Source organism: Notothenia rossii (genome assembly GCF_949606895.1).
Source record: "Notothenia rossii genome assembly, chromosome: 8".
Lineage (NCBI taxonomy): Eukaryota > Metazoa > Chordata > Actinopteri > Perciformes > Nototheniidae > Notothenia > Notothenia rossii.
In genome coordinates, this window is record NC_136906.1 from 46,538,188 (window position 1) to 46,562,860 (window position 24,673).

At 44.5% G+C, this 24,673-nt stretch overlaps 1 protein-coding gene across 5 annotated transcripts in view; it reads right to left on the minus strand.

The window, feature by feature from the left end:
- LOC307016836 (tyrosine-protein kinase Fyn) overlaps window positions 1-24,673 on the minus strand; it is a 104,394-nt gene that overhangs the window by 15,379 nt on the left and 64,342 nt on the right. For 3 of the 5 annotated variants that reach the window (XM_079646159.1, XM_079646158.1, XM_079646160.1), the window contains 9 exons: window positions 23,338-23,434; window positions 15,298-15,396; window positions 12,110-12,213; window positions 11,861-12,010; window positions 8,717-8,881; window positions 8,238-8,393; window positions 3,370-3,549; window positions 1,840-1,916; window positions 422-575 (listed from right to left, as the gene is read on the minus strand). In XM_079646159.1, the coding sequence (XP_079502285.1) occupies window positions 422-575; window positions 1,840-1,916; window positions 3,370-3,549; window positions 8,238-8,393; window positions 8,717-8,881; window positions 11,861-12,010; window positions 12,110-12,213; window positions 15,298-15,396; window positions 23,338-23,434 (1,182 nt within the window). The remainder of the gene's footprint in view (window positions 1-421; window positions 576-1,839; window positions 1,917-3,369; window positions 3,550-8,237; window positions 8,394-8,716; window positions 8,882-11,860; window positions 12,011-12,109; window positions 12,214-15,297; window positions 15,397-23,337; window positions 23,435-24,673) is intronic. The other 2 variants (XM_079646162.1, XM_079646161.1) reach the window with 2 other exon arrangements.

Sequence of the window (24,673 nt, forward strand, 5' to 3'; positions counted from 1 at the left end):
GGAAACTAAAGGCGAGCTTTATTTTCAAAAGCTGAAAAAACAAGAATCCATGAACAGGTACGAGGTAAAACAAGAATCCATGAACAGGTACGAGGTAAAACAAGAATCCATGAACCAAAGGGACTGTGACCAACATGAAGGGAGACATGAACGACAAATAATGAACCAACACCGAACACAGGAAGAGACAAGACTAAATACAGGGAGGGGTAATCACGAGACGAGAAACAGCCGGGCAGGGAAGGAGAAACACAAGGGCAACAGGTGAATACAATCAGACACACCAGGGACACTAACGACAGGGAGGAAGACAAGACACAGGGAGAACAGAATTGCAAAATAAAACCATGACAAGACAGACCAAACAAAATCGTGACATAAAACTAAGATCGTGACAGTGTGTGTGTGAGACGAGCCCCACCTTGCCGGGCGGTGTATTCGTTGTCCTCGATGAGTCGGGCCAGGCCAAAGTCAGCGATCTTGCACACCAGGTTGTCTCCCACCAGGATGTTGGCGGAGCGCAGGTCTCTGTGGATGTAGTTCATCCTCTCGATGTAGGCCATGCCGGCGGCCACCTGTGGAGCACACTCTACTTTATTCTTTTACTCCACTACATGTATTCTACGTTTTTAGCTACTAGCTACTTTAGATTTAGATTATTAATACAGAATATAAATCAACTAATACATTATCATATATTATGAAAGGTTAAGCCACACAGTAGTTATTAAAGTAAAGTGAACCCCACTTTTACCAAGTGCAACATTGAACACACAATACAATAAGGTCAAATATAAGCTGTTTAACTTTGATGCTAGTACTTTTACTTGAGTACAATTTACACCGCCGTTTTGCTACCATTACTTAAAGTGGACCTATCATGCTATATTTGAAACATATACATATTGTAGGGCAATACCATATAAAACATGTCTGTAAAGTTATTTTTCAAAATACCAAACAGATCATGCATTTTAGCCATGTCTCATTTTGCTCCATTTGCTCGTTTCCAGCCCTGTTTTTGCAAGGGCTGATTCTGCTTTTGTGGCAGACTACAGCACCACCTACAGGCCTGGCATATGTACTACATCGTCTCCAGCGCTTTCGAGCGGTCTCTCATTCCCCTGATAGGTGGAGAGTTGCCCATATAGGCGGAGCACCCTTTTCTGACGTCAGAAAAATTCAAATACAAATCAGCTCCGTTAAAGCCCCGTTTTTAGAGATTTGGGTATGGAGGAAAAAGAGAGAGGGTTGTGTTTTCTGACACTTGGTGAGTTCCCTGACACACCGGGGACACATATTCATGTATAAAAGACGTACAAAAGTGCATTTTGCCCTTTAAATAAATAACCTGATCCTTTCTTCCACTTTTTGCTTTTTCCGAATATGGAATACTTTGTTTATAACTTCCAGAAGGTTCAATAATGGATATATATATATAAACTGGCAGGGAAGCAGGTCAATTTAACATCTGTGTGAAGGTGAGTGTGCAGAGCACGTTTGTTAGGGATAAGCCTCCTCTACCCACAGTGCTTCATGGTAGCTCATTGGGACATTTGAGGGAAACAGAACCTCTGGGAGAGGGACATTTAAGTCAAAAGGTTTCATATGACAGAAGATTAACTACCTACTCAAAATCTAGGTCTATCATTAAGGGAGGGATTAATGCCGATATAAAAGATTAAGGATATGTCACGTTTAGTTTTAGAAAGTATTGGAATCATTATCAATAATTTTACCATGTACAAAACACATAATACACCTGATCATTCTGTTTCTGAAAGGAAATGATAGCACTAATCCAGCTCCACGCAGCAGAGCGGTGTGACGGAGCTGTACCTGAGCGGCCATGTCCACCAGGTTGGGCAGCTTCAGCCCCCGGCCTTCTCCGTCCTTCAGGAACTCTAGCAGGCTTCCTACAGCACACAGAGACACAACAAGAGACACAACACACACACACACACACACACACACACACACACACACACACACACACACACACACACACACACACACACACACACACACACACACACACACACACACACACACACACACACACACACACACACACACACACACACACACACACAGACAGACAGACAGACAGACAGACAGACACACACACTGTGTGTCAGAGAGTCATCCACCAATCAGTGCAGCCCAATGGACCCCGCTCTTCACAGGAATGACCAACCACATGCAATTATCTCCAGCTGAATGTGGGACAGGTTTGTAATTTGCCTGTTCACTTCATCACCAGTAATTATTCAGAGTTAGCGGCTGAACGCAGGACGGCGGATATGATAAACACTTGGACATTCATCAGATTTCACAGGGGCTCTGCTGTTTGAAACACATCCTCCTCTCCAGTTAATGAGCGGACCCAGACGTGCCTCAAAGTCCCTGGGTGTGTTCTCCCATGTTTCATGCATGTCTGCAGCTCTTCGTTGTGTGCTTTCTAAATGCTAGTGTTTTGGAGGATTGTTGAGAAGGCCTTAATCGTTTTCAGTCTCTTTGAAACAAAGGCTTTGGAATTACTATATTCAGTCAGAAAAGAAGTTTGGTGAAATTGAAGTGAAATGTAGCAAAGCACAATCGGTCCCTGATCAGATCCTCTACAGGACGAGCGGTCCCACAAACTGCTGGCTCTAGAGATGGATTTAAGCCTATTTGTTGCGTAGAGCTGCAGGTGTCTCTCCGTCTGTGTCCATGAGATGCGAGTAGATACCCAACTGGCAAATATGGAATGAGACCGAGTGTAGCTAAAGTGTTGCATTTGCCTGGAACCTTCATGTCAATAGAGCAAGACAAAGAGCTAAAATGTCAACCAGTTTTGGTCCCGAGCTGAGCAGTACGAGTTGGGATCAAGGAGTTGTGTTTTGAAGGTGCTGATGCAGCTGGTGACGCCTGCTGATACTTAGAAATAATTTATTATTTATCTAACATATCATATTCCAATAACTGGCATTTAGACTCTTATTGCACTATTTCACTTTTTTAAACTATTTTTCTTTTTGTATTTACTATTTACTTGCACTATATTTGTATGTTTATCTGTTTTATTGTGTTGCACTGTTGGTGGAGCCTGTGATCTAAGATTTCCATCATCATAACTACACTGTAGATTGAAAACCTTGAACAAACTTCTTTGTAATCTGGAATAATAATTGTGTTTACATTTTAATATGACTTTCAAAAGTTCTGTTGGATAACATGTAGAATTTTACATTTAACTTTCATGAATCATTTATCATTTATGAGCAAAGAACTGTAGTCATGGCTGTGTGTGTGTGTGTGTGTGTGTGTGTGTGTGTGTGTGTGTGTGTGTGTGTGTGTGTGTGTGTGTGTGTGTGTGTGTGTGTGTACCTTGGCCCATGTACTCTGTAACGATGTAGATGGGTTCCTCCGACACCACGGCGTAAAGCTGCACCAGCTTGTCGTGGCGCAGCTTCTTCATGATCTGAGCCTCCTCCAGGAAGGACTCGGGGGACATGGTTCCGGGCTTCAGGGTCTTCACCGCCACTTTAGTGGTGCCATTCCACGTTCCTGCACACCACACATGCTGCCATCAGTACAGGGGGACACATTCAACTCACACCAAGTCAGTCAGACAGACCCTGCTATCTCACTTGAGAGGAAGGTTGAGAGGTGACTGTGGTCTCATACAAGGAAAGGACGCGAGGTGATCGTGCTGTACAGAATGAGATCAGGAGACGGCACGAGATGCAGCTCGTCGCTCATGCAGTGATGTAAAGTAACTGAGGAAAGTTACTTAAGAACCGTACTTAAGTAACATTTGGATGGACTTGTACTTTACTTGAGTATTTACATGTTTTGCTACTCTGTACTTCTACCCCAATACAATTCAGAGGTACATGGTATACTTCACCACCACTACATGTATTTAATACCTTTAGTTACTTTACAGTTATATCTCTCACAGGCTCCGCCCTCTACTGGACTCTATGGGTACTACCTTATCCTGCGTGCATTCTCCCACTGAGACTTCTATAGACGTAGCCGGCTAGGGGGGGCCTACCTGAATGCGCGCGCACGCGCACGCGCACGCCTCGCTGTCCGGAGGTCCAACTCTCAGGTCTGCGCGGATGGATTTCCCGGCGGTGATGACTCTGGCAGCGGAGCGTGTAGGCTTACCGCTCCCCCCATCGCTGCCACTGAGGCCTGTAAACCGCCTGAGATTGGGGTTTTGTGGCCCGGTGCATCCGGCGCAGCCGACCTTCGTTTCGCCCCAGCTGCCAGAGGTATAGCGGTGTGGAGGCGACATGGCAGCAGCCATTAAAAAACGAAGGCCCCGATAGCCGCCATGGCGGGTATCATTAAGGTGGTGGATCGCTCGGACACGACATGTCTGGGTGTGCCCCCCCTCGATGAGAGCTTGGTGGCCCATCTGCTTCCGCGGGCGGCTGGTTGGGAGGGTAAACGCCCCCTGCCCCCGCTGCCCTGGGACCGAGACACCCTGGAATATCTGGATAAGATGTTCAAGCTCGGTACACAGATGGCGGCTGGGCCAATAATCTTGGCGTGTTGGGTGTCTCCCTGATCACCCCTCAGGCAGATGCCCCCGCCCTCTCGCCTCAGGACGGGAACGCTGTTGATCAGATGAATAATCTGATTTATGGTGTGGCCAGGGCGGATGATTTCCCTGGCCACATGGGCATCTCGTCACGTGTGGCTGGGACCCACCGCGCTGTCCAAGAAGGACTGAGAGGATCTCCTCGGAGCCCCCGTATCTTCAGAGGGGCTTTTTGGGTCGATCTCCTCGGTCACGCAGCGTTTCAGTCGCCTGGAGGAAGAGAGAATCCAGCTTAGCCGCATGCTACCGCTGGCCTCTCCTCAGGCCCCGATACGCGCTCCTCCACGGGTTTCCATGCAGGTGAGGGAGCGCAGTGCGACAGTGAAGCGGAGAGAGAGGCGAATCCCGCCTCCTCCCTATTTAATGCCCAGATCCCCGTTAAAACCTTTACAAATAAAGATGGTATTGATCTGTATCCAAGTCTGAGTGTCCTTTGTTTCCACAATACACTTACACATGTTGATGACTGTACAAATTCCCCACTCGCCACCCCAGCTGTAGCTCCTGTTAGGGAGGAGGCTAGTAGGAGGGCGCAGATGGGAGTAATAAACCGCAGGCAGCGCTATTATAGTCCGATGCGGGTACAGGGACATTATGGCCGACGTATTTCTGTTAGAAAACACTCTATGCCTGAAACTAAGACTCAAAATAAGGCTGTTTATCATAATGGTAGGGGCTGCATTATAGCAACGCCCGCACTTGTAAAGAGGCGCGAGGCGGGGCGTTCAGGGACCTTAGTAAAACACCGTACGCCTGTAAGAGCTCCGATTAATGCTGTTTTCCGTAATGGTGAAAATATCATTATGGTGGAGCGTGCGATCACACGTGAGCATGCGGCGGTGCGTTCAGGGACCTCAATAGATAATCGGCCCTTTCTGTCTCGACCCCCCATGGGCAAATCTTCCCTTCACGGGGAGTTTTGCAGCGGAGCGGGTCATCAGAGAGTATTACAGCTTTATAGCTGCGGCCCCACAGCTGAGGGCTTACCCATTAACACAATGTTATGGGGAATGGAAACTCAGCTGTGTACGAACAAAGTTGATGGACAGGACGCTGAAACGGGGCTTTTCACTCAATTGTTTCAGCATCCCACCTCCTTTTATGGGCATGCGAGAGGTAAATCTATCTTCCCAGGAGGAGATGGGTTTCCTCTCAGCAGAGATTCATGTTAACTGTGAAACAGTTACTAGGGCTTGTGCAGCCAGGCGATTGGTTCACCACCATCGACCTGAAAGACGCGTACTTTCATGTGGAAATTGCTCCAGTGCACAGAAAGTATCTGCGTTTAAATGGTCGTCCCGCTGGGGTTACTACATATGCGCCGCCTGCAGAGGTGGTTCTCCAGCCTGCGTTTAGACCCCAAGAGGCACAAACGACGGCTGGTGACCATCCCCCCCTCAGTGAAGGGCAACCTCCGGTTTTGGGGGTCTCCGGACCACCTCCGGAGGGGGTCTCCACTGGGACGGGTGACCTCCTACATCAGTGTTCACGGACGCGTCCAGAACAGGATGGGGAGGGACCTGCCTGAAGAGGGCTATAGGTGGGCGCTGGGCTCTGACAGAGTCTCGACACAGCAACCTCCTAGAGCTACGGGCAGTAGTGTTAGTCCTCTTCCGGCATTTCATGCCCCTAATTCAGGGGAGGCATGTAATGGTCAGGAGCGACAACAGCTTATATCAACAGGCAGGGGGGAGTTTGCTCTGCCACCTTGTTGGCCACAGCGGAGGAGCTGTGGTTATGGGTCTCAGAGGTGGTGTTATCTCTGAGAGCCCTCCACATCCCGGGACTGGAGAACAGAGGGGGCGACCCCATGTCGAGAGGCGGCCCCCTGCCAGGCGAGTGGGTGCTTCACCCGGAGGTGGTGAAGCAGATCTGGGTCCAGTTCGGGAGAGCAGAAGTGGACCTGTTCGCCAGCCGGCGCAACAGCCACTGTGCCCTGTGGTTCTCCATGGCCCTGAGCGACGACCCGGGCAGAGATGCTGAAGAGAGGTGTAGGGTGATAGTCAGGAGGCGAGGCCTCCTTTTATACGGTGTGATGTAGGCCCGCCCTAGGCCGGCTACGTCTATAGAAGTCTCTGTGCTAATATAACAAGGGTTACAATATGTAGCCCAACGATGTGGATGAATGATGTGAAATATAATCAAGTGTTAAATCAGACTTTAGTTCCACCTGGAGTAAATTCACAAGCTACCCTGCAGTATACAAAGTCATTCAAACTAGCTGCACCTTTACCAGCTTTGAGAACACTTTAATGATCAATCATTATAAAACATATTGTATATATTATTCTGAAATGGACCCATCTGCACAATGACTACTTTTACTGTCGCTACTTTCACTATATTTTGATGTTCATACTTTTACTTGAGTAACATTTTGAATGCAGAACTTTTACTGTAACAGAGTATTCCTACACTCTGGTATTACTAATTTTACTCAAGTACAAGATCTGAGTACTTCTGCCACAGAGTTTGTTTCCGAAGGATAATCAAATGGATACGAGATTAGGAGTGGATTTGGAGTGGATTTGTGATTTTGGAAAATTGCACAATGTAAATCTATTCTAGTAGACCTCAACAATGGATTTATGATCAGTAGATATGGCCATGACATGGGCCCTTTAATATGGCTTTTAAAGCCAGGAGAGGGTACATATAATCCTTCGTAGTACGATTAACAGAGGCCAGCCTGTCAGCCTCTCAGGCCAGTGGCTGTAAGACAGCGGCTGTGCCTGCTGTGTCAGGGCATGCAGTCACTCAGTGATCACTCCATACAACAGGGCTCCATTCATCTCATTCTGTGCCAGGACTGCAAGACGACAGGATATTAGAGTGACCCCAAGGGAAGACATTCACTCTACGGAACGTGTGCATGCTTTGATATACTGTATAATGAAGTCCATAAATCATATGAGGGGGGGGGGGGGTATCACCTTCTGTGAGGAGCCCTACACTGTTGAGCCGGAGTATGATGAGAATGCACAGCCTTGTGTTCTGACAATGGCCAATTATACTAGACTTCATTACCTAAACATGAGTAAATGATTTACATTTGAGGTAAATAAGTAAATAAATAGTGATATTATTTGGTGCATTTTAAAAACCTTTGCATTCAACAAGAATGACTGTGAATTTGTATTTTATTACTGAACAGTTTCCAACTCCACACTGCTCCTCTCCCTTCAGATACAGAGAGCCAGCTGACAGCTAGTTTAGAGTTTGACTCACGATCAATGTTAGGAGCTCATTCCTGCAGATAGCCCGATCATTTATTTAGCTACTCCCAAAGTCTTTTTATATTCCTTTGTTTCCTTGATTTTATTTATTTTTTTAATCTATAATAATTGTAAACCTTTATTTAAACTTGACAATTTTGGAGTGTCGTACTGCACGTAAGGCTGTACTCGATTCATTACTGGTGTATTTCCAAAGTCTTGGTTATGGATTATGTTTTACAAGAGACACTCAAACCTTGCAGGGGTGCTGGAGAGGAATGAGATTACTGTTCCTTTCACTCCCAGGAGCAAACTCAATTGCAATTCTTGGCACATTACAGAGTGCAGGTAAAAGGATAAAAGAAAATCTTCACATTTATTCTCAGGGTGGCCCGGGGTGTACTTATTTGGGGAAGTTTTCTTACCGTAAAACACATCAGCAAAACATCCCGTGCCCAGCTTTATTTCCATCACAAGAGTGTCTCTGCTGATCTCCCAGGCATCATGACTCAAGCCCACAGTGTCAGGGATGTGGTTCACACACACGTCCGTTAAATTAAAGCACAAACCATCCGCACTCTCTACATGGGGAGGGAAGGGAAGGCACACAGGGTTAACTACTGGGGAGGGGGGCATGCAGAGAGGGACATGGAAGGGAGCCATCTTCAGACTGTGAAGCAGACCCTCCTGACACACTGGATGTTTTTCATTTTGGAAGGGAGGGGTCAGAAACAGAATAATTTTCCTGGAAAAAGACCCAAAGAGAGAATTGTCTAAATGTCCTGCCCCATTTTCATCTTTGATCCCCTCCCTTAGAGGCCAGATTGTTGGCTTGTGTCTGGTGTCTCTGCTGGCTCAGTGTGGCCCCCTCCATGTGGCCTCTTCTTCCAGAGGCGATCCGTACCCATCCAGACCTCCCCAAACTGCCCGTTCCCAAGACGCTTGATGAGCTGCAGCGACTCGCGCGGGATCTCCCACACGTCCTTAGTTTTAACGGACAGGTCTGCGAGGCGGGGCATCCCCTTGTGGCAAGGGACCACCAAGCGGCAGCAGAGCCCGGCGGCCCGGTCTGCACGGAGCACAGCGAGGCAACAGGAGGACAGAAAGACACGTACAGAGAGTTAGCAGAGAGGGGGGGGGGGGGGGGCTCAAAGCAACACACTAGGGTCAGGGCTCCAGCAAGCATCAGTCTGACGTTTCGACACCTCAAAACTACACCTACAGGAGCTTATAACCAGGCGTCAGGGGGCTGTGTGTGTGCCCAGATGAAGTTTTCATGACCTTGTGGACTTTGGGCCTGGACATGGACAAATGTCTGATGGGAAGCCTGCGGTACAAACTGGGAGCATGGACATCTGAAGTGAGCTAAGCATCCTTGAGTTGCATTTACAGGAACTAGGATCAGGCACTTTTGGATCGTTTGGATAATTTACTTTTGGACATGTTGAGGATGAATGTCATTCAATCATATCCACTTATAATATAGTCTTCTATTAGAGTAATGTATGAAGGTGACCCTGATATGATCAATCTGTATCCTTGTGTTTAATGAAATCTGCTGAAGCCTTCTCTCTTTGTGTTTGTGGATATGTGTATCATGGTATGCCTCACTTTGGTTCTTGTTAATGCCAGACAGAACAGGCTAGGGGATATATGTGGCCACTTCAATAAACCAATGAAGCCAGATGTAGCTTTGCTATTGTGTTTTATTGATAAATGGAAGTAAACAAATATAACTTTTCTCCCTTGAACTTGGTCTCTAAGTAATCTGAATGAATATACAGTAAACTGCAGATGAAGCTGGAGAGCCTGAGCAGCAGTCTGGGTGTTGGTTAGAGAAATAGCAAGGCTCTGTGGCTAATGCAATCTACGACTCGCGTACACACTTTACGATAATGGCAGTCATTTCTATAAAGGGAGAGTTTGAAATGTGCATGTAGAGTTGTGGTTAAACAAAAGGTGGAGCACGTGGGAGGCATTAAGGAGCAGCTTGTTGGCAGAGTGCTGCTCCAGATGCTCCATGTCGATCCTCGGCTGTGTGCTCCTCACTTTATCTGATCTGCGTACTGAACTGAAACAGCTTTGACTCTGGAGGAAGCGCTCATGTTTGCTTGTGATTGATTAAGCCAGTGGATAAGGGGAGAGTTTCCGTTTGTGCCTTCATGCTGATATCTAGTGAGACCATCCTCCCCTTTAATAATGCAGGGACAAAGTGACCCCCCCCTCCAGTGGTAAGCCCTGGGGTTGTTTGCACGAGGCAGTAAAGACCAGATAAAGGCTGTCTCTCCTGTGGGGGGGTTCAACATGCAGCTCCACCATCAGAGCCCATCTGGCTGCTCACTCACAGCTGAGTGTTCATTCTGCTGTCATAAAAGCTGTCACTATGTGGACCCTATCCTCACACCACAAATCAAAACAGCAGCTTTTTCATAGAAAGGCATGGCAGCTTCAAATATGAATTCTGTGCCCTCAGTTTTGACCTCATCCATTACTCACAGGCTGTTGGATTTGATTTGAAAGCTCTTTGTGAGGGAACTTGCTGAACAAGATGTCTTATATTCATTTAGAGCAGCAGCTACACGTCTCCTAAGTGTGCTCCACAGGAAGCCACGGTGCCTTTCACAATAGAACACTCATGGTAAGCCAAATCATTACTTTATACAAAAATTAGATGGTAAGTCAAATATGTTATCTTGATTCTGAAAACATCTTCATTTCACATTTTAATTTAATTTTAATGTTTTTTTTAACGTTGCTATCACAAAATTAGAACAAACTGGGGGGGGACTGTTTTTCTCTTCTCAAACGTTACGTATTCTCCCTTTACATGTGATGTGCATCCAGATGGGCAGTAAACTGGGTCCCCTCACCTGATGTCTTTGTACACACGAGGACAGAGGAAAGCACAAAGCGATACAAGCACAAGCCCTGAAAAGAGTCTTGGTTAGTTGAAGACATGACGTCAGCTCCATATGTCGTCTATAAAGGTGATAAATGCACCGTAATGTAGAAGGCTAGGGATAATGTGACATGTGACAAACACACAGAGAATCAATGGTGTTGATTTTAGAGTGTAAATATCAATATGTCAATGTGCCAATTAGAGCATGACAGGAAACATATCCTTTCTCAGTGAGAAGACACAGAGGAAGAGGGGGATACACAGAGGAAGAGGGGGAACAAAGTGAAGAAAGAGGAGAGACACCGATAACATGAGGACAACTGAAAACAATAACCCTAAGTCTCATCCTGTAAATATACATATCCAATGTGTGTGTCAGGGAGTCCCAGTTAGCATCTGGAGGAGGAGCTAACTGGGACTGCCTTTGCTTCAGAAGTTGCGTTTCCGGTGGAACAAAGCAGTCGTTATGTTTCTTCTTCACTGCTCTAAGATCTGAGGCAACACATGACTTTGGTTCATAATGAATAAAGAAGCGTGCACGGTAGAAGGTGGACATAATGTGACATATCTTAGTTTTTGTATTTCTTTCTGGTGCCTCATGGTAACAGCCATCTGTCATGGCTGCATGTGATCATGTGATCAGATGCAGCCACAGCGGCACGGTGTCTGCTTAATGCTTTCTGGATCAATTCAAGGAGAAGAACAGCAGACTTTGACGTTGCTGTATGGACTGATACAAACGGGGCCACTGTACTAATGCTCCGTCTCCATCATAACTTAGGTCTCCATGGCAACATCTGTCTGTTTCCTCTCTTAAATGGAGTGTTGGCTATACACTTTAATCTCTCAGTGCTGCAGGTTAGAAGCTGCACAAGGCAATAACAAATATAGGCTTTGTGCTCAAAGGTAGGTTATTGAAGTAAGTCAAATACATGAACCGGAATATGTCCTTGCAATAACCAGAATAAATACATTTAGCAGAAAACATCCTTAAATAAAAAGGTAACACACTGAAATGAATCAAAAAAAGTCATACAAAAACTTGATTACATGAATACTAGTACTGTATTATGTGGTGTTGCTTAGTGAGAAGTGGTCAAATCAACACAGGGTTAGTGGCAGTGTGGATATCTGACAGTGATGTACCTGAGTAGTGCTGCACCAGCTGCTGCAGAGTGTCAAACTGAGCCCTGGTGGTGATGTAGTAACCGCCACTGTCCAGCTTTCGGATCTTATAATGCTTGACATGGTCCCCTTTCACATCGTCCCAGTCCCGTATGGACAGAGAGAAGGCACCTGGGGGGGACAGTTCATAGACTCAACATTAGGAACCTGACTCTGATTTCAATCAGGGAATGTCTGAGTGACGCAGGTTGATAGTGTCAGTGGGCTCACCCTTTGTGGTTTCACTCTCCCGGATCAGATAGGTTCCTCGAGGGTTGCCAGTGGACAGCAGCTGCCTCTCTGCATCCTTACGGCCCAATTTACCAAAGTACCAGCTGCAATGAGAGGAGAAACCATGGTAACCCAACAGCAGATTGGTAAGAAGTAGAATTGACTGCAGAAACGTCATCATTATCCAGTCTTAGTTTTGTTTATTTCTCACATAAGGCAAGTTAAAGACTTTCATTGGGTCAGTGTGAGATCCAGATAATCGTAGGAGATGTTTCCTGAGAACTCATTAACAACCCCTGAATAAGGCCCCCACTGATCCAGGAACAATGTCACAATATCATGTCAAGTTACATTGTCTCTTTCATTCAAAGAGCTCTGACAAGTTTTGGATTTTGAGTGCAATAAAAAGTGATCCTGAACACGGGAAATGTTATTGTGAATCACCCCAAGAAGAGTGTTTTCTCCTTTGTAATCTTTAAAGCCAATATTTAGCATTTTGGCTGATACAAATGCTGATTACAATAGATCAGTGAAAGGCCAATATCAAGGAAGTAGACATACAATTTACTTCTACATCTCAGCTGTAAAAATATTGCACTTTTCACCACAGACAGACACAGACACAGACACAGACACAGACACACACACACACACACACACACACACACACACACACACACACACACACACACACACACACACACACACACACACACACACACACACACACACACACACACACACACACACACACACACACACACACACACACACACACACACACACACACACACACACACACACACACACACACACACACACACACACACGTCTGACTTACTTTAGATTTGTTTCACCTTCAGCTTTAATGATAGAATACAAAGAGGGAACATTCTACTGCAGCTTATGTTCGCTGATAATACTGTTACATAAGAAATGTTTTGAATTGTGGATTTTGACTTGTAGTAGAATATTTATTATTACTGAACTATGGAATATTAATAATACTACACCAACATAAAGCATGTGCTATTTTTGTTTCAGTTGCTACAGCTGTTACATGCTGCTCGCATTTTGCTACAGTTTTGGAAGTATTTAACCATGTTACAATCTTCCCTTTTCTTCCTATTCAGTAAATAGATTTTAATGAAACTTTTAGAAAACTGGAACCAATGTGTAAACACTCAAATTCATTGATTTGAAGGCATTTGTAAGAATGTGCAACATTTCTATTGTTGATCTTAAGATATTATCTGTGTTGTGAAGGCATGATTCATGCATAACATTGTTTGTATTAAAGGATTATCATGTATTATTACATATTATTATTATTATTATGTATTATCATGCTATATTTAAATTATATATTGTAGGGCCATACCTATATAAGGTATATTTATACTTTTCTGTTTTCAAAATACCAAACAGATCATGCATTTTAGCCATGCCTCATTTTGCTTCTATTTGCTGTTCTCCAGCCCTGTTTTTGCAGGGGGCTGATTCTGTGAGCTGCAGCCGGCCCAACCCCACATTCCCCTGATAGGTGGAGAGTTGGCCCAATAGCCGTAGCGCCACCGTCCTGACGTCAGGACAGTGTTCAAATCTGGATGAGTTTTTATCAGATCTGTTGCAGCCCCTTTTTTTTTGAGATTTGGGTATGGAGGAAAATAGAGAGAGTTGTGTTTTCTGACACTTGGTGAGTTCCCTGGAACACCGGGGACACATATTCATGTATAAAAGATGTACAAAAGTGAATTTTGCATGATAGTTCCCCTTTAAATAAATGTTATATTTCTCAACATATGGCTGCAAGAATGTATTGTCATTATAAAGTACAAGTCAATATAACTAATACATCTGAGTAGAAACACATTTAAAGTTAAAATCCTCTTAAATTGAAATGGCAATTTTTTACATGCAGAACTTGAAAATGTGAGTTATGATAATACCAAAATGTGAGTTATACAGTAACTCACATTTTGGTATTATCATAACACACATTTTATTATTATTATAACTCACATTTTGGTATTATTATAACTTATAATAATACCAAAATGTGAGTTATAATAATAACAACAAAATGTGAGTTATAATAATAACAAAATGTGAGTTTGTTTGACTAGGAAAATAAGGTTTACTTGCACTGATAACGTTAGATTAGTCTTTGTTTTAACTTGGAGTTTAGCGTTCAATCAACTTAGACAACTTAAAAAACAATGTTGACACAACTAGAACTTTGAAGTCATATCAACTTGATGAACTTGAATCAATAAGTTAAAAACAAAGAACAAGCTAATTAAATCAACTTGAAGGCAATCTTTGTTTTAACTTTAAGTTGACAGTTGGCAGCAGGTCTGAGTGTGGCGCACTGTGACTAGTTCATGTCCTGCTGCCTTGTCCCTGCAGATCTGTGCTCACGTAATTGTTTATTCATAGTTTCATGAGGAGTAAACATCTTCAACTACCATTATTATAGCAGACATGTTTCTAAAGAAGCTGCGAATGAAAATACTGATAAGAGAGAAAGAGATCATAAAGAAGTGAAGGTTCAACTTTCTGAACCTTAACCTTCAAAGTGTTTCCCTCATGCGCTGAGACTACATTGAGAGAAGAAAAGAACACAGGAAACGTGAGGAAGCTCCGTGTCGATAAGCTGCACCCACACCTTCACACTGCCTCAGAGTCAACTGAAGGAATCCTCATTCAAGACATTATACAAAAAACATCATCATATGTGAGAGTGAAACTTAATGAAGGAGCATACGCATCTTAAAAAGTGACCCCAATAAAAACATCCCCCACCAACTTGGATGTAGGGACCTCCCAGCCAAAGTCTGTCTAAAAACTCCAGAAATGCCTTTTCATCAGGCCAGGATGAACGCCCACTGCAGGCAGAGGGGAACCTTCTGGATGACTGTTCCCGAACCTGTTTCTGCATGGGAGCTGAGATGGCCGTCTGCAGCACATTCCACATGAACTCCTATATCAGGGTACTGTGGCTCTCTGAGGAGCGTTCCAACACACACACACACACACACACACACACACACACACACACACACACACACACACACACACACACACACACACACACACACACACACACACACACACACACACACACACACACACACACACACACACACACACACACACACACACACACACACACACACACAACTCACTCCTCAGCCTGGATGGAGTCCACTGGAGCCACGTAGTTACTGGGAATGTAGCCACTGCCCCCGCTGGTGAGCGAGCGAGCATCCCACCAGTCCCCTTCACTGAGAGAGAGAGAAAGAGAGAGAGAGAGAGAGAGAGAGAGAGAGAGAGAGGGGAAAGAGAGAATTAACAGAAGAACAATAATACACTTTATTTTATCAGCAGACAAGATCAATCCCATTCAACCAATCAAATTCAAGTCTTCAATTTACTTTCTCCCTGCTGCTGTGTAAAACAGAAAGAGCCGCTACCATCATGAACTGTAACTCCACATCTGAGCCGGCTCCATTTCCTTTATTTTAAAAGCTGGACAGACAGAATGTGAATAGGACAAATTGTGGTAGTTGAAGTTCTATGCTGTGACTGTTTCTAAAAAGCTGGTCACAGAATTCTGCTTTAACAAGAGATATCTTACTTGCATTTAAATCAACCAGGAACGTCAAAAGTAGTCTGAGGTGTTGTTGGCAGAAATATGTATCACTTTGGAGCGAGCCATGCTTCCAGTCTTTATGCTAAAGCTGTCCTGACTACAGCTCTGTGCTACATCAGCTCTCACACAAAGCACAGAAATATTTTCCAGTAAATGGTCAGATCTAGAAATCCTATGGGAGTTGAACGTTTTAGCGAACAGATGAATAAACAATATGAACTTAACAGGTGCTATTTAAAGTTCAGTGGACTATTTCTAACTTTTTTTAATATTTAATTTGGCCAAAGGCTCGCTCTCCACATGCTAGGCTAGGTTAACCACATCCTGAATCCTAAAAAAATGTGTTCTCCTATCACTATTGTTACAAAATATAGCTTAAGTGAAACATACTAACAATATTTAATATTGTTGATATGGTTGTTTCAGCCTCTGCACTGATGTGTAAGGGTTGTGATACATGAACTGAAGTTGAGCTGCTTTTAAAAATGGGTGACAGCTTAATGTCTCAAAGGTGAAACAGGGTAGACCTCACAGCCGTGAGTGTCTCTCTGATGTCCCCGGTGTGTTTCTTCCTCACTAACCAGCAGCTCTCTTTGGGCCCATCCAGACCTCACATTGCCTCAGACTCTCTCAAATACTCATATTCCATCCATCCCACATTTCTCACTGTTCCCCCTTTTCATCCTTTCATATTTTCAAACTGCATTCCAAAAGACCCTCACATCTCCATTTTAAAAGCAAACATTCAGTCTGTCAGCCTCACAAACATCAGATATATATGGAAGTACATCCATTATCTGCCACAATATGGATTATTGAGTTATTTAAAACAGGAAAAGGGTGTTCCATGTGTCATCCATGTATGTGTTATCACCGTGCTACAAACATGTGTACTTGTCCTTTTTCCTCTCTTTATTCGCCCCCTCTCTTCTTCACATGCCTCAGTATCCAGCTGGCTTTAGAGACAGCTAGCACTCGTGGTTACAAATCTTTACCAATGTTTACACATTAACGCACAATTACATCCCTGCTCTGATGTTTCTCTGTGACTCATTGTACCACCCTATGCTTGTTTCTATCACATCCCTGAGGCTCCAGGAGGGGGGGGTCTCTGGGTGTGTGACAGGGATGCTAAAAACAGGAGGATCCCTCAGGAGGGACCCATAACAACTGGCTTTCTTAATGAGAGAAAAGTGTGCAGGAGTGAGAGAATGTGTTTGTTGAGTGAGAAGTGTAGGTGGAGCCGAGACATAAACACAGGGGTGGGGCGGCCTCCGTCTGTCCCGCTACCTCTTTTGTCTCCTCCTAAAAACAACTCTGCTCTGCCACAAAAACACAGAGAGAAACAACCAGAGTAAACAGAGAGCCTCCCTCCTGTCTCCTCTCCCCCGACTGAATGCTGGGTAGAGAATAATTAAACACAGGACTGTGATGACTGACAGGAGGCACACTGTGTTTATTCACTGCCTGCAATCCCACCAATGAGAATTTCATTTACAAACAGCACAGACTAAAACGCAGGAGCTGTTTCCTGATTATGTCGGACAAAGCTTTACGATACATGCGTGTGTAACAGAGTTATAAAGGTTGGTGTAAAATCCGGGTTAAATTGGAGAATTACGCCATCTGGTGTTACAAACGCGTGCCTGCATTGCTATAGCTTTGTTACCGCAATGGATTGTGGGAGATTCTCATACCGCGTGAGGATCTGTTGAGAGTAAGGTGCTATTGTATTATGTCGGTGGACAAAATGTATGTTATTATTTTATTAGGACAATAACGTTCTGTTGTGTTTGTTTAGTTTAATGTTAGTCGTTTAATGCTCACAGCAACATGCTTTTTGTGTGATTGGCTATTGGTGTTATATGATTTATTCATGTGATCGTCAATAGCTAATTTGAGCTAATAGGCTAACGTGAGCGTGGTGCTATCTCTCCAACAGAACGCAGCTCACGTGTCCATTGTATGTTTTCCATTGCAATGCAGGTATGTGAGTTTTGTACACCAGTTTGTTTAGGTTTAATGTTTCACATTGTTTATACTATCACTATATGATCGTTGCTGTGTTGTTGATTATTGGACACCTATTTTGTAAAGGAGATTTAGATACCGCGTGAGGATCTGTTAAGAAACGCAGCTCACGTGTCCATTTTATGTTGTCCATTGCAATGCAGGTATGGAAATAAACTGAAGTAATCACCAGCTCTGAGTGGTCTGTTGCCGTGGGGACACTACACCGGAGTTACACGTGCAGCAGCTTATAATAGCCTGAGCTGAATTCAGGGCATTTCAAACATTAGGGATGGAGACCTGTTTCCTGGAGGGACCGCAGTCTCGTGGCTCTCTAGTGGCCCTGCATCACTCACTTCCTGCCAGCTCTGATGGGCTCTACCACCTGTGTCCAGCAGGGGGCAGTGTGGCCGGCTAGAAGAGGCAGTAAGGCCTGGGCAGGAGGTGGAAGTGAGAGAGGCTGCGTTTCACTTAAATGAAATGTGTCACTGACAGATGTCACTAGCCTCATCCCAATACCCCTCCTCGACTCCTCCTTTCCCTCACTCGCGTCCCTTCCTTGCGTCTTAGCTCCGCCTCCGTAAGATGCGAGCGAGAGACACGAGGAGGTGACGCGAGGACAGAGGAGTCCTCAGGTATTAATTGGGATGTCTTCGTTCACTCAAACGTCACTTTTAAACGACGTCTGTTAATGATTACATTACATTATTAAATCACATGTCACTTGTTAGACGCTTTTATCCAAAGCGACTTACATACTCAATACTGTGGACAATCCCCACAGGAGCAATTTGGGGGGAAGTGTCTTGCCCAGGGACGCAACGACATGCTGACTGCAGTGGGGTTTGAACCTGTGACCCCCTGATCTGAACACCAACGAACAACCCACTGCACCACATGCCCCCCAATGATGACATGTGCACAGCTGTATCCCCTCTCATTGGGCTTAACTGAATAACCCTTTAGAACCGGCCCATTTGTTGTTAGATATTTATTTAAAATGAATGAATCTTTCTCTTGTTAGTCAAGGAATTCAATGTGTGATGGTTGGTCCTTCTTTGGCGTTCCGTTTTGGTGTAAAATGTAGCCTACATTTAAATACAAATATAATTAAAGCTGCAAGCAGCGTTGAGCGGGTCTTCGAGGCTCCGCAGGCTGTTGTCCGCACGTCGACTTGTGTGTCTAGGTGTCTCGAGGACTCGGCCGTTGGCAAACGTGGGAAGTGTCAGGCCGATCGGACAATGTCTTTGAGTTACATCAGTAACACAAACATTGTGTTTGATGGCAACGGCATTTGATGACACCCTATGCTTAGATGTGTTGAGGGCCGGACCATTAGCCATCATCTGAAGTCTGGTGACGTTTGGATGATTTTCCGTTGACTTACAACAATACCGTTTTTTTTGGCGAGGGAAGCGTTTGCATGGCAACGGAATATGAGGACACCCCATAATTGACAAAGAGCTGTTGGGGGCCGGACCATTAATGATAGTCTGAAGTATGGTGCCGTTTGGACAATTTTCCATTGAATTAGGACAACACCGTGTTTCATGGCGAGGGATCTGTCGCCACGGCAACGGAATATGATGACATCCCATAATTGACATAGAGCTGTTGAGGGCCGGCCCATTAATGATAGTCTGAAGTCTGGTGCTTTTTGGACAATTTTAAATTGAATTACAACAACATCATATTTTTGGGCGAAAGATGCGTTTCCATGGAAACGGCATATTGTGACACCCCATAATTGACAAAGAGCTGTTGAGGGCCGAACTATTAAAGATAGTCTGAAGTCTGGTGCCGTTTGGACAATTTTCCATTGAATTAGGACAAGACCGTGTTTCATGGCGAGGGATCTGTCGCCACGGCAACGGCATATGATGACATCCCATAATTGGCGTAGAGCTGTTGAGGGCCAGACCATTAGTAATCATCTGAAGTCTGGTGCTGTTTGGAAGTTTTTCCATTGAATTAGGACAACATTATGTTTTATGGCGAGGGATCTGTCGCCATGGCAACGGCATTTGATGACATCCCCTAATTGACTTAGAGCTGTTGAGGGCCTGACAATTAGCCATCATCTGAAGTCTGGTGCCGTTTGGACAATTTTCATAGGAGTAACAGCGACACCGTGTTTCATGGCGAGGGATCTGTTGCCATGGAAACGACATATGATGACATCCCATAATTGACATAGAGCTGTTGAGGGCCGGCCCATTAATGATAGTCTGAAGTCTGGTGCTGTTTGGACAATTTTCCATTGAATTACAACAACATCATATTTTTTGGCGAAGGATGCGTTTCCATGGAAACGGCACATTGTGAGATCTCAGATTTCACGTAGAGCTGTTGAGGCATGGACCGATGATATAAAAGTGAAGATTGGGGGACGATGGGACCGTGTCCATTGGAGTTACAGCAGCACCGTGTTTTATGGCGAAGGATCCGTTGCCATGGTAACGCCATATTAAGTAACATCAAATTTGACGTAGAGCTTTTCAGGGCCTTTCGGTGTTAACCGTCACTTGAAGTTTGGTGTCGTTCTGAGAATGTCAGTTGGCGTTATGACATCATCGTGTTCCATGGCGAGGGATCGCCTAGCTACGCCCACGTCACTGTAGTCGCGTGGGCTACCTACTGTCATGATTTAGGCCACTTTTAATGGGCTTTTGCCCCTCGTTTTCCCTGTTTTTTGTGGGTTTTGCATGGTTTGCATGGCTCCGCCCACGTGGCTGGGCTCGCGCGGCCTTTCAGCCGTCATGATTTCTGAACCTTTTCTGTGCTTTTGCCGGTAGTTTTCCCTGTTTTGGGTGTTTTTGGCAGGTTTATCGGTCGCTGTGCGACCGATTTCAATAGGGTCTTCGCCAACCTCAGGTCTCATACCCTAATTATAGTAATGTGAAAGCCTTTACTCTGAAAATGTGTGTCCTGTGGATTCACCACAAACCCACATTCAGGACTGTGAATTTTAAACAATTTAACTCCTCAATATCTTAACACAAAACAATACAAATAATTGCTATTTATCAAGATCTAGCCATTTATGAAATAGCTTTCTTAATAGCTATCAAGATCATGAAACATGACTTAAATTGTTACTATAACCTTAAGAAATTAATTGCACATAATAATTCCCACGGTGCTGTGAGCACTTATACATTTATGTGACGCTTTTCCACTCATCATCCAGTTGTCGGTTTTCCTCTGTTGAAATCGACCAGCTGTGAAGGTGTGGGCGGGGCTTTTATACGCAAGTAGTGAAAACACTTCCGCGTAGTCTGCTCTCGTGTATACTCCCTCACCCCTCCTCCCTCACCCCTCCTCGACTCCTCCGTGTGCATTTAAGCTATTGGGACGTCCTTCAAAATGGCGTGTCTTGATCGATTTCTGGGTCAAGTCCCGGAGGAGGGGAAGAGAGGAGTCGAGGAGGGGTATTGGGATGAGGCTACTGTCACTACCCGATCTGCCCGATCTGTACTGCGCATGTGCGAGATGGTCCGCCATATTTGACAACTACATACGGCAACTCTAATAGGACACTTGACACAGTGGCGTTTGGCAAAGCAGAAAAAGAACACTAAAAAAACCCGACAATATTAATCTGAACGAGAGAGATGAGTTATTGTTATTACAACGTGACTTCACCATTATTTAACAACTCCTTTTATTGGGTCGTTTTATTGGGTTAAGCACATTGTCAGAATGAGTGAGAAATGAATTTAACTTCTGTTAGACAGCTATCATACATACTGAAGAAATATTGACTGTGAATGTATTCATTCATAATTTATATCTAATTACATTAACTGTGAATGTCCTTCATTTTATTTCAAATAAAATAAAATAACTAAATATTTTTGTGTAGATATTTGAAACGTTTATGACTCGCGCATGCACGATGCAAATCGGGCAGCCGTCTAGACGTCAAATGTGCCGTATGGAGTTGTCCAATATGGCGGACCATCTCGCACATGCGCAGTGCAGATCGGGCAGGGGTGCAGATTGGGTAGTGACTGTCACTACCCGATCTGCCGAAATGACAATAAATGAAAATGTAAAACGAAAAAAGCAATCATGAAAATGTTTCCAATAAATGAATAAAATTATTTTTGACCACTCTGTTGTTCAGATATATCACATGTTTGTAACTGAATGATACATTAATTGAAACAAAACACTGCTCTCATATCAAGAAGCATCAGATCAGTGCATGCACTGCATCGTTCAATCAGTGAGCGATACACAGTAAGGGGGCGGGGCGAGTGTCTGAGGATTTCACCGGAGGATGGTCTGGTGGTTCCTCGGTTATCGCTCCTCGATCCTCGATCCTCCGGCAGAAATAAGGCCACTGGGACGCTACTCAAGATGGCGCAGACAAATCAACTTCCGGTGATACAGAGACCGAGGAAATGAAAAATAAGAGAAGTGAAACGCAGCCAGAGAGAGGAGGGGAGAAGATGCAGCTATTTCTGAGCTGGAGGAGGAGGAGGAGGAGGAGGAGGAGGAGGAGGAGGAGGAGGAAGAGGAAGTCTCTCTGCTGTAATGACAGTGTGTTCCTGTTGTGGCTGAGGCCTAGCGGGGGCTGAGGTGTGTGGAGGTGTGTGAAGGAATGTGCCGCTGGCTGGGACAGGAAGTAGACGGGTGTGGTGAGGAGGAAGACAGCCTGGCTGCGCCAAAGGTGATCATGCAGCCATGTACAGTAGGGGGGGTGTGGGGGTCATTTGAATTAAGCATGAACCTTTTTTATCTGAGACTATGTACATTTGTGTGAAAGCACAGTTTGTTGGAAAACATCAATAGATGAACTAGAATCGACCCCAGCACTTTTCGTGCAGCATTAATTGCATTATTTGGACTAATATTAGAGCTGCATGCATCAATACAGCCAGCGGAGTATGTCTTTAGTCCTCTGGATTCCTCCTCTCAGGCTGCATGGCTAACCTCATGTTTAGAAATACCTGACTCAATATTCCAAATCAATAAAAATAGAATAAAGACAGAAAATGAAAGAAAGCTGTGTTTTCTGTCTCATTTCTGATGAAGGTTTCCTGGATATAATGCAAGCAAGAATTTCCTAGAATAAATATTGGCATTAGTTACAATTTATTGCGAGCAAACCATCAACTTACTTTCAGATATTTTCATATGATTTAAAATCACATTTTTGTACTGAATTATTTGTGAAAATGAAAATATATATTTTCACATTTCATGTATGCAGTTGACTTTTCAGTGCTATTTACTTTAAATATTATTTCCTAAAAATGCTGTTTTGTATCCTGATAGCCTTCTCCACAAACATGGCGTCCTACCTTTTTTTTTGTTGCATACTTTTCTTTTTTATTTACATAATAAATCTGAAACTACTGAAATCAGCCAAAAACCAATGAACCACTTTGAAATTGTAGGACGTAATTCCAGGTTGCTAAAAAGTTTGGCCTCTATCATTCTCCCGATTACGAAAATGAAACACTTCATTTCCAGGAAAGCTGCTACTTTTACCTCTGCTGGAAAGCGATTAGCCTCCCGTGCAGCAGAGAGATGAGCAGCTGCAGAGACTTACGTGCTGTTGATGATCTGGAAGCGTTCTCCTTTCCTGAAGCTGAGGTCGTCTTCTGACCGCGCCTCGTAGTCATAAAGGGCCACAAAGAGGGTGACTCCTGCAGGGGGGAGGAACACAGGGTCAGCACTCGGCACTTTAGCAGGAGGAGGAAAAGCTCACAAAATGTGGACCTGAGCGTGCACGGCTGCAGTCTGAGGACATGTGCAGCAGTCTGAGGACATGTGGAGCAGTCTGAGGACATGTAGACATGTTGAGCAATCTGAGGACATGTGGAGCAGTCTGAGGATACTTGGACATGTGGAGCAATCTGAGGACATGTAGACATGTTGAGCAATCTGAGGACATGTGGAGCAGTCTGAGGATACTTGGACATGTTGAGCAATCTGAGGACATGTGGAGCAGTCTGAGGATACTTGGACATGTGGAGCAATCTGAGGACATGTGGAGCAGTCTGAGGATATGTGGACATGTGGAGCAATCTGGGGACATGTGGAGCAATCTGGGGACATGTGGAGCAGTCTGAGGATATGTGGAGCAATCTGAGGACATGTGGAGCAGTCTGAGGATATGTGGACATGTGGAGCAATCTGGGGACATGTGGAGCAATCTGAGGATATGTGGAGCAATCTGAGGACATGTGGAGCAATCTGAGGATATGTGGACATGTGGAGCAATCTGGGGACATGTGGAGCAATCTGGGGACATGTGGAGCAGTCTGAGGATATGTGGAGCAATCTGAGGACATGTGGAGCAGTCTGAGGATATTCAGAGGGAACTCATCAGATTTTGCATGTCATAATAAACCAATGGAATGGAAGCTGGCCACATAGAAAGGGTTTCACAACGATTCAACTCTAGTGCGTTCAACTACTCATGTTTCTGCATAAAACAATGGCCAAGCTAGCAGCAGGGCTTTATGGACAGCAATGTGGGTCAATCCATCACTGTATCTCAACTCTATAGTGTAGTCTCCAGCTCATATAATCCTGTAGAGAATCCAGGATCATTGAGTTCCCCAAAGTGTTATGTTAGAAATGTATAGTAGTAGTACTTATGTTATTGTCAGACAATACATTTTAAAATTAGTTACATTAAATCCCACTAAAGTCCTCAGTCTTGTAGCGCTCTAAACCTTTGCCACTGCAGCGGTCCTGTGCCTTTCCTCAGCCTAACACTCCTCAGGCTCACTGTACATCTTTACAGGCGACAGCAGGAGGTTCACAATACAAATACAATGATGAGTTGAATACAAAGTGTTCAACTACCCTCTGAGGTGCGTAAAACATAGACAACAGAGGAAACACTTGAGGAACATATTATAAGCAAACTCATAGGA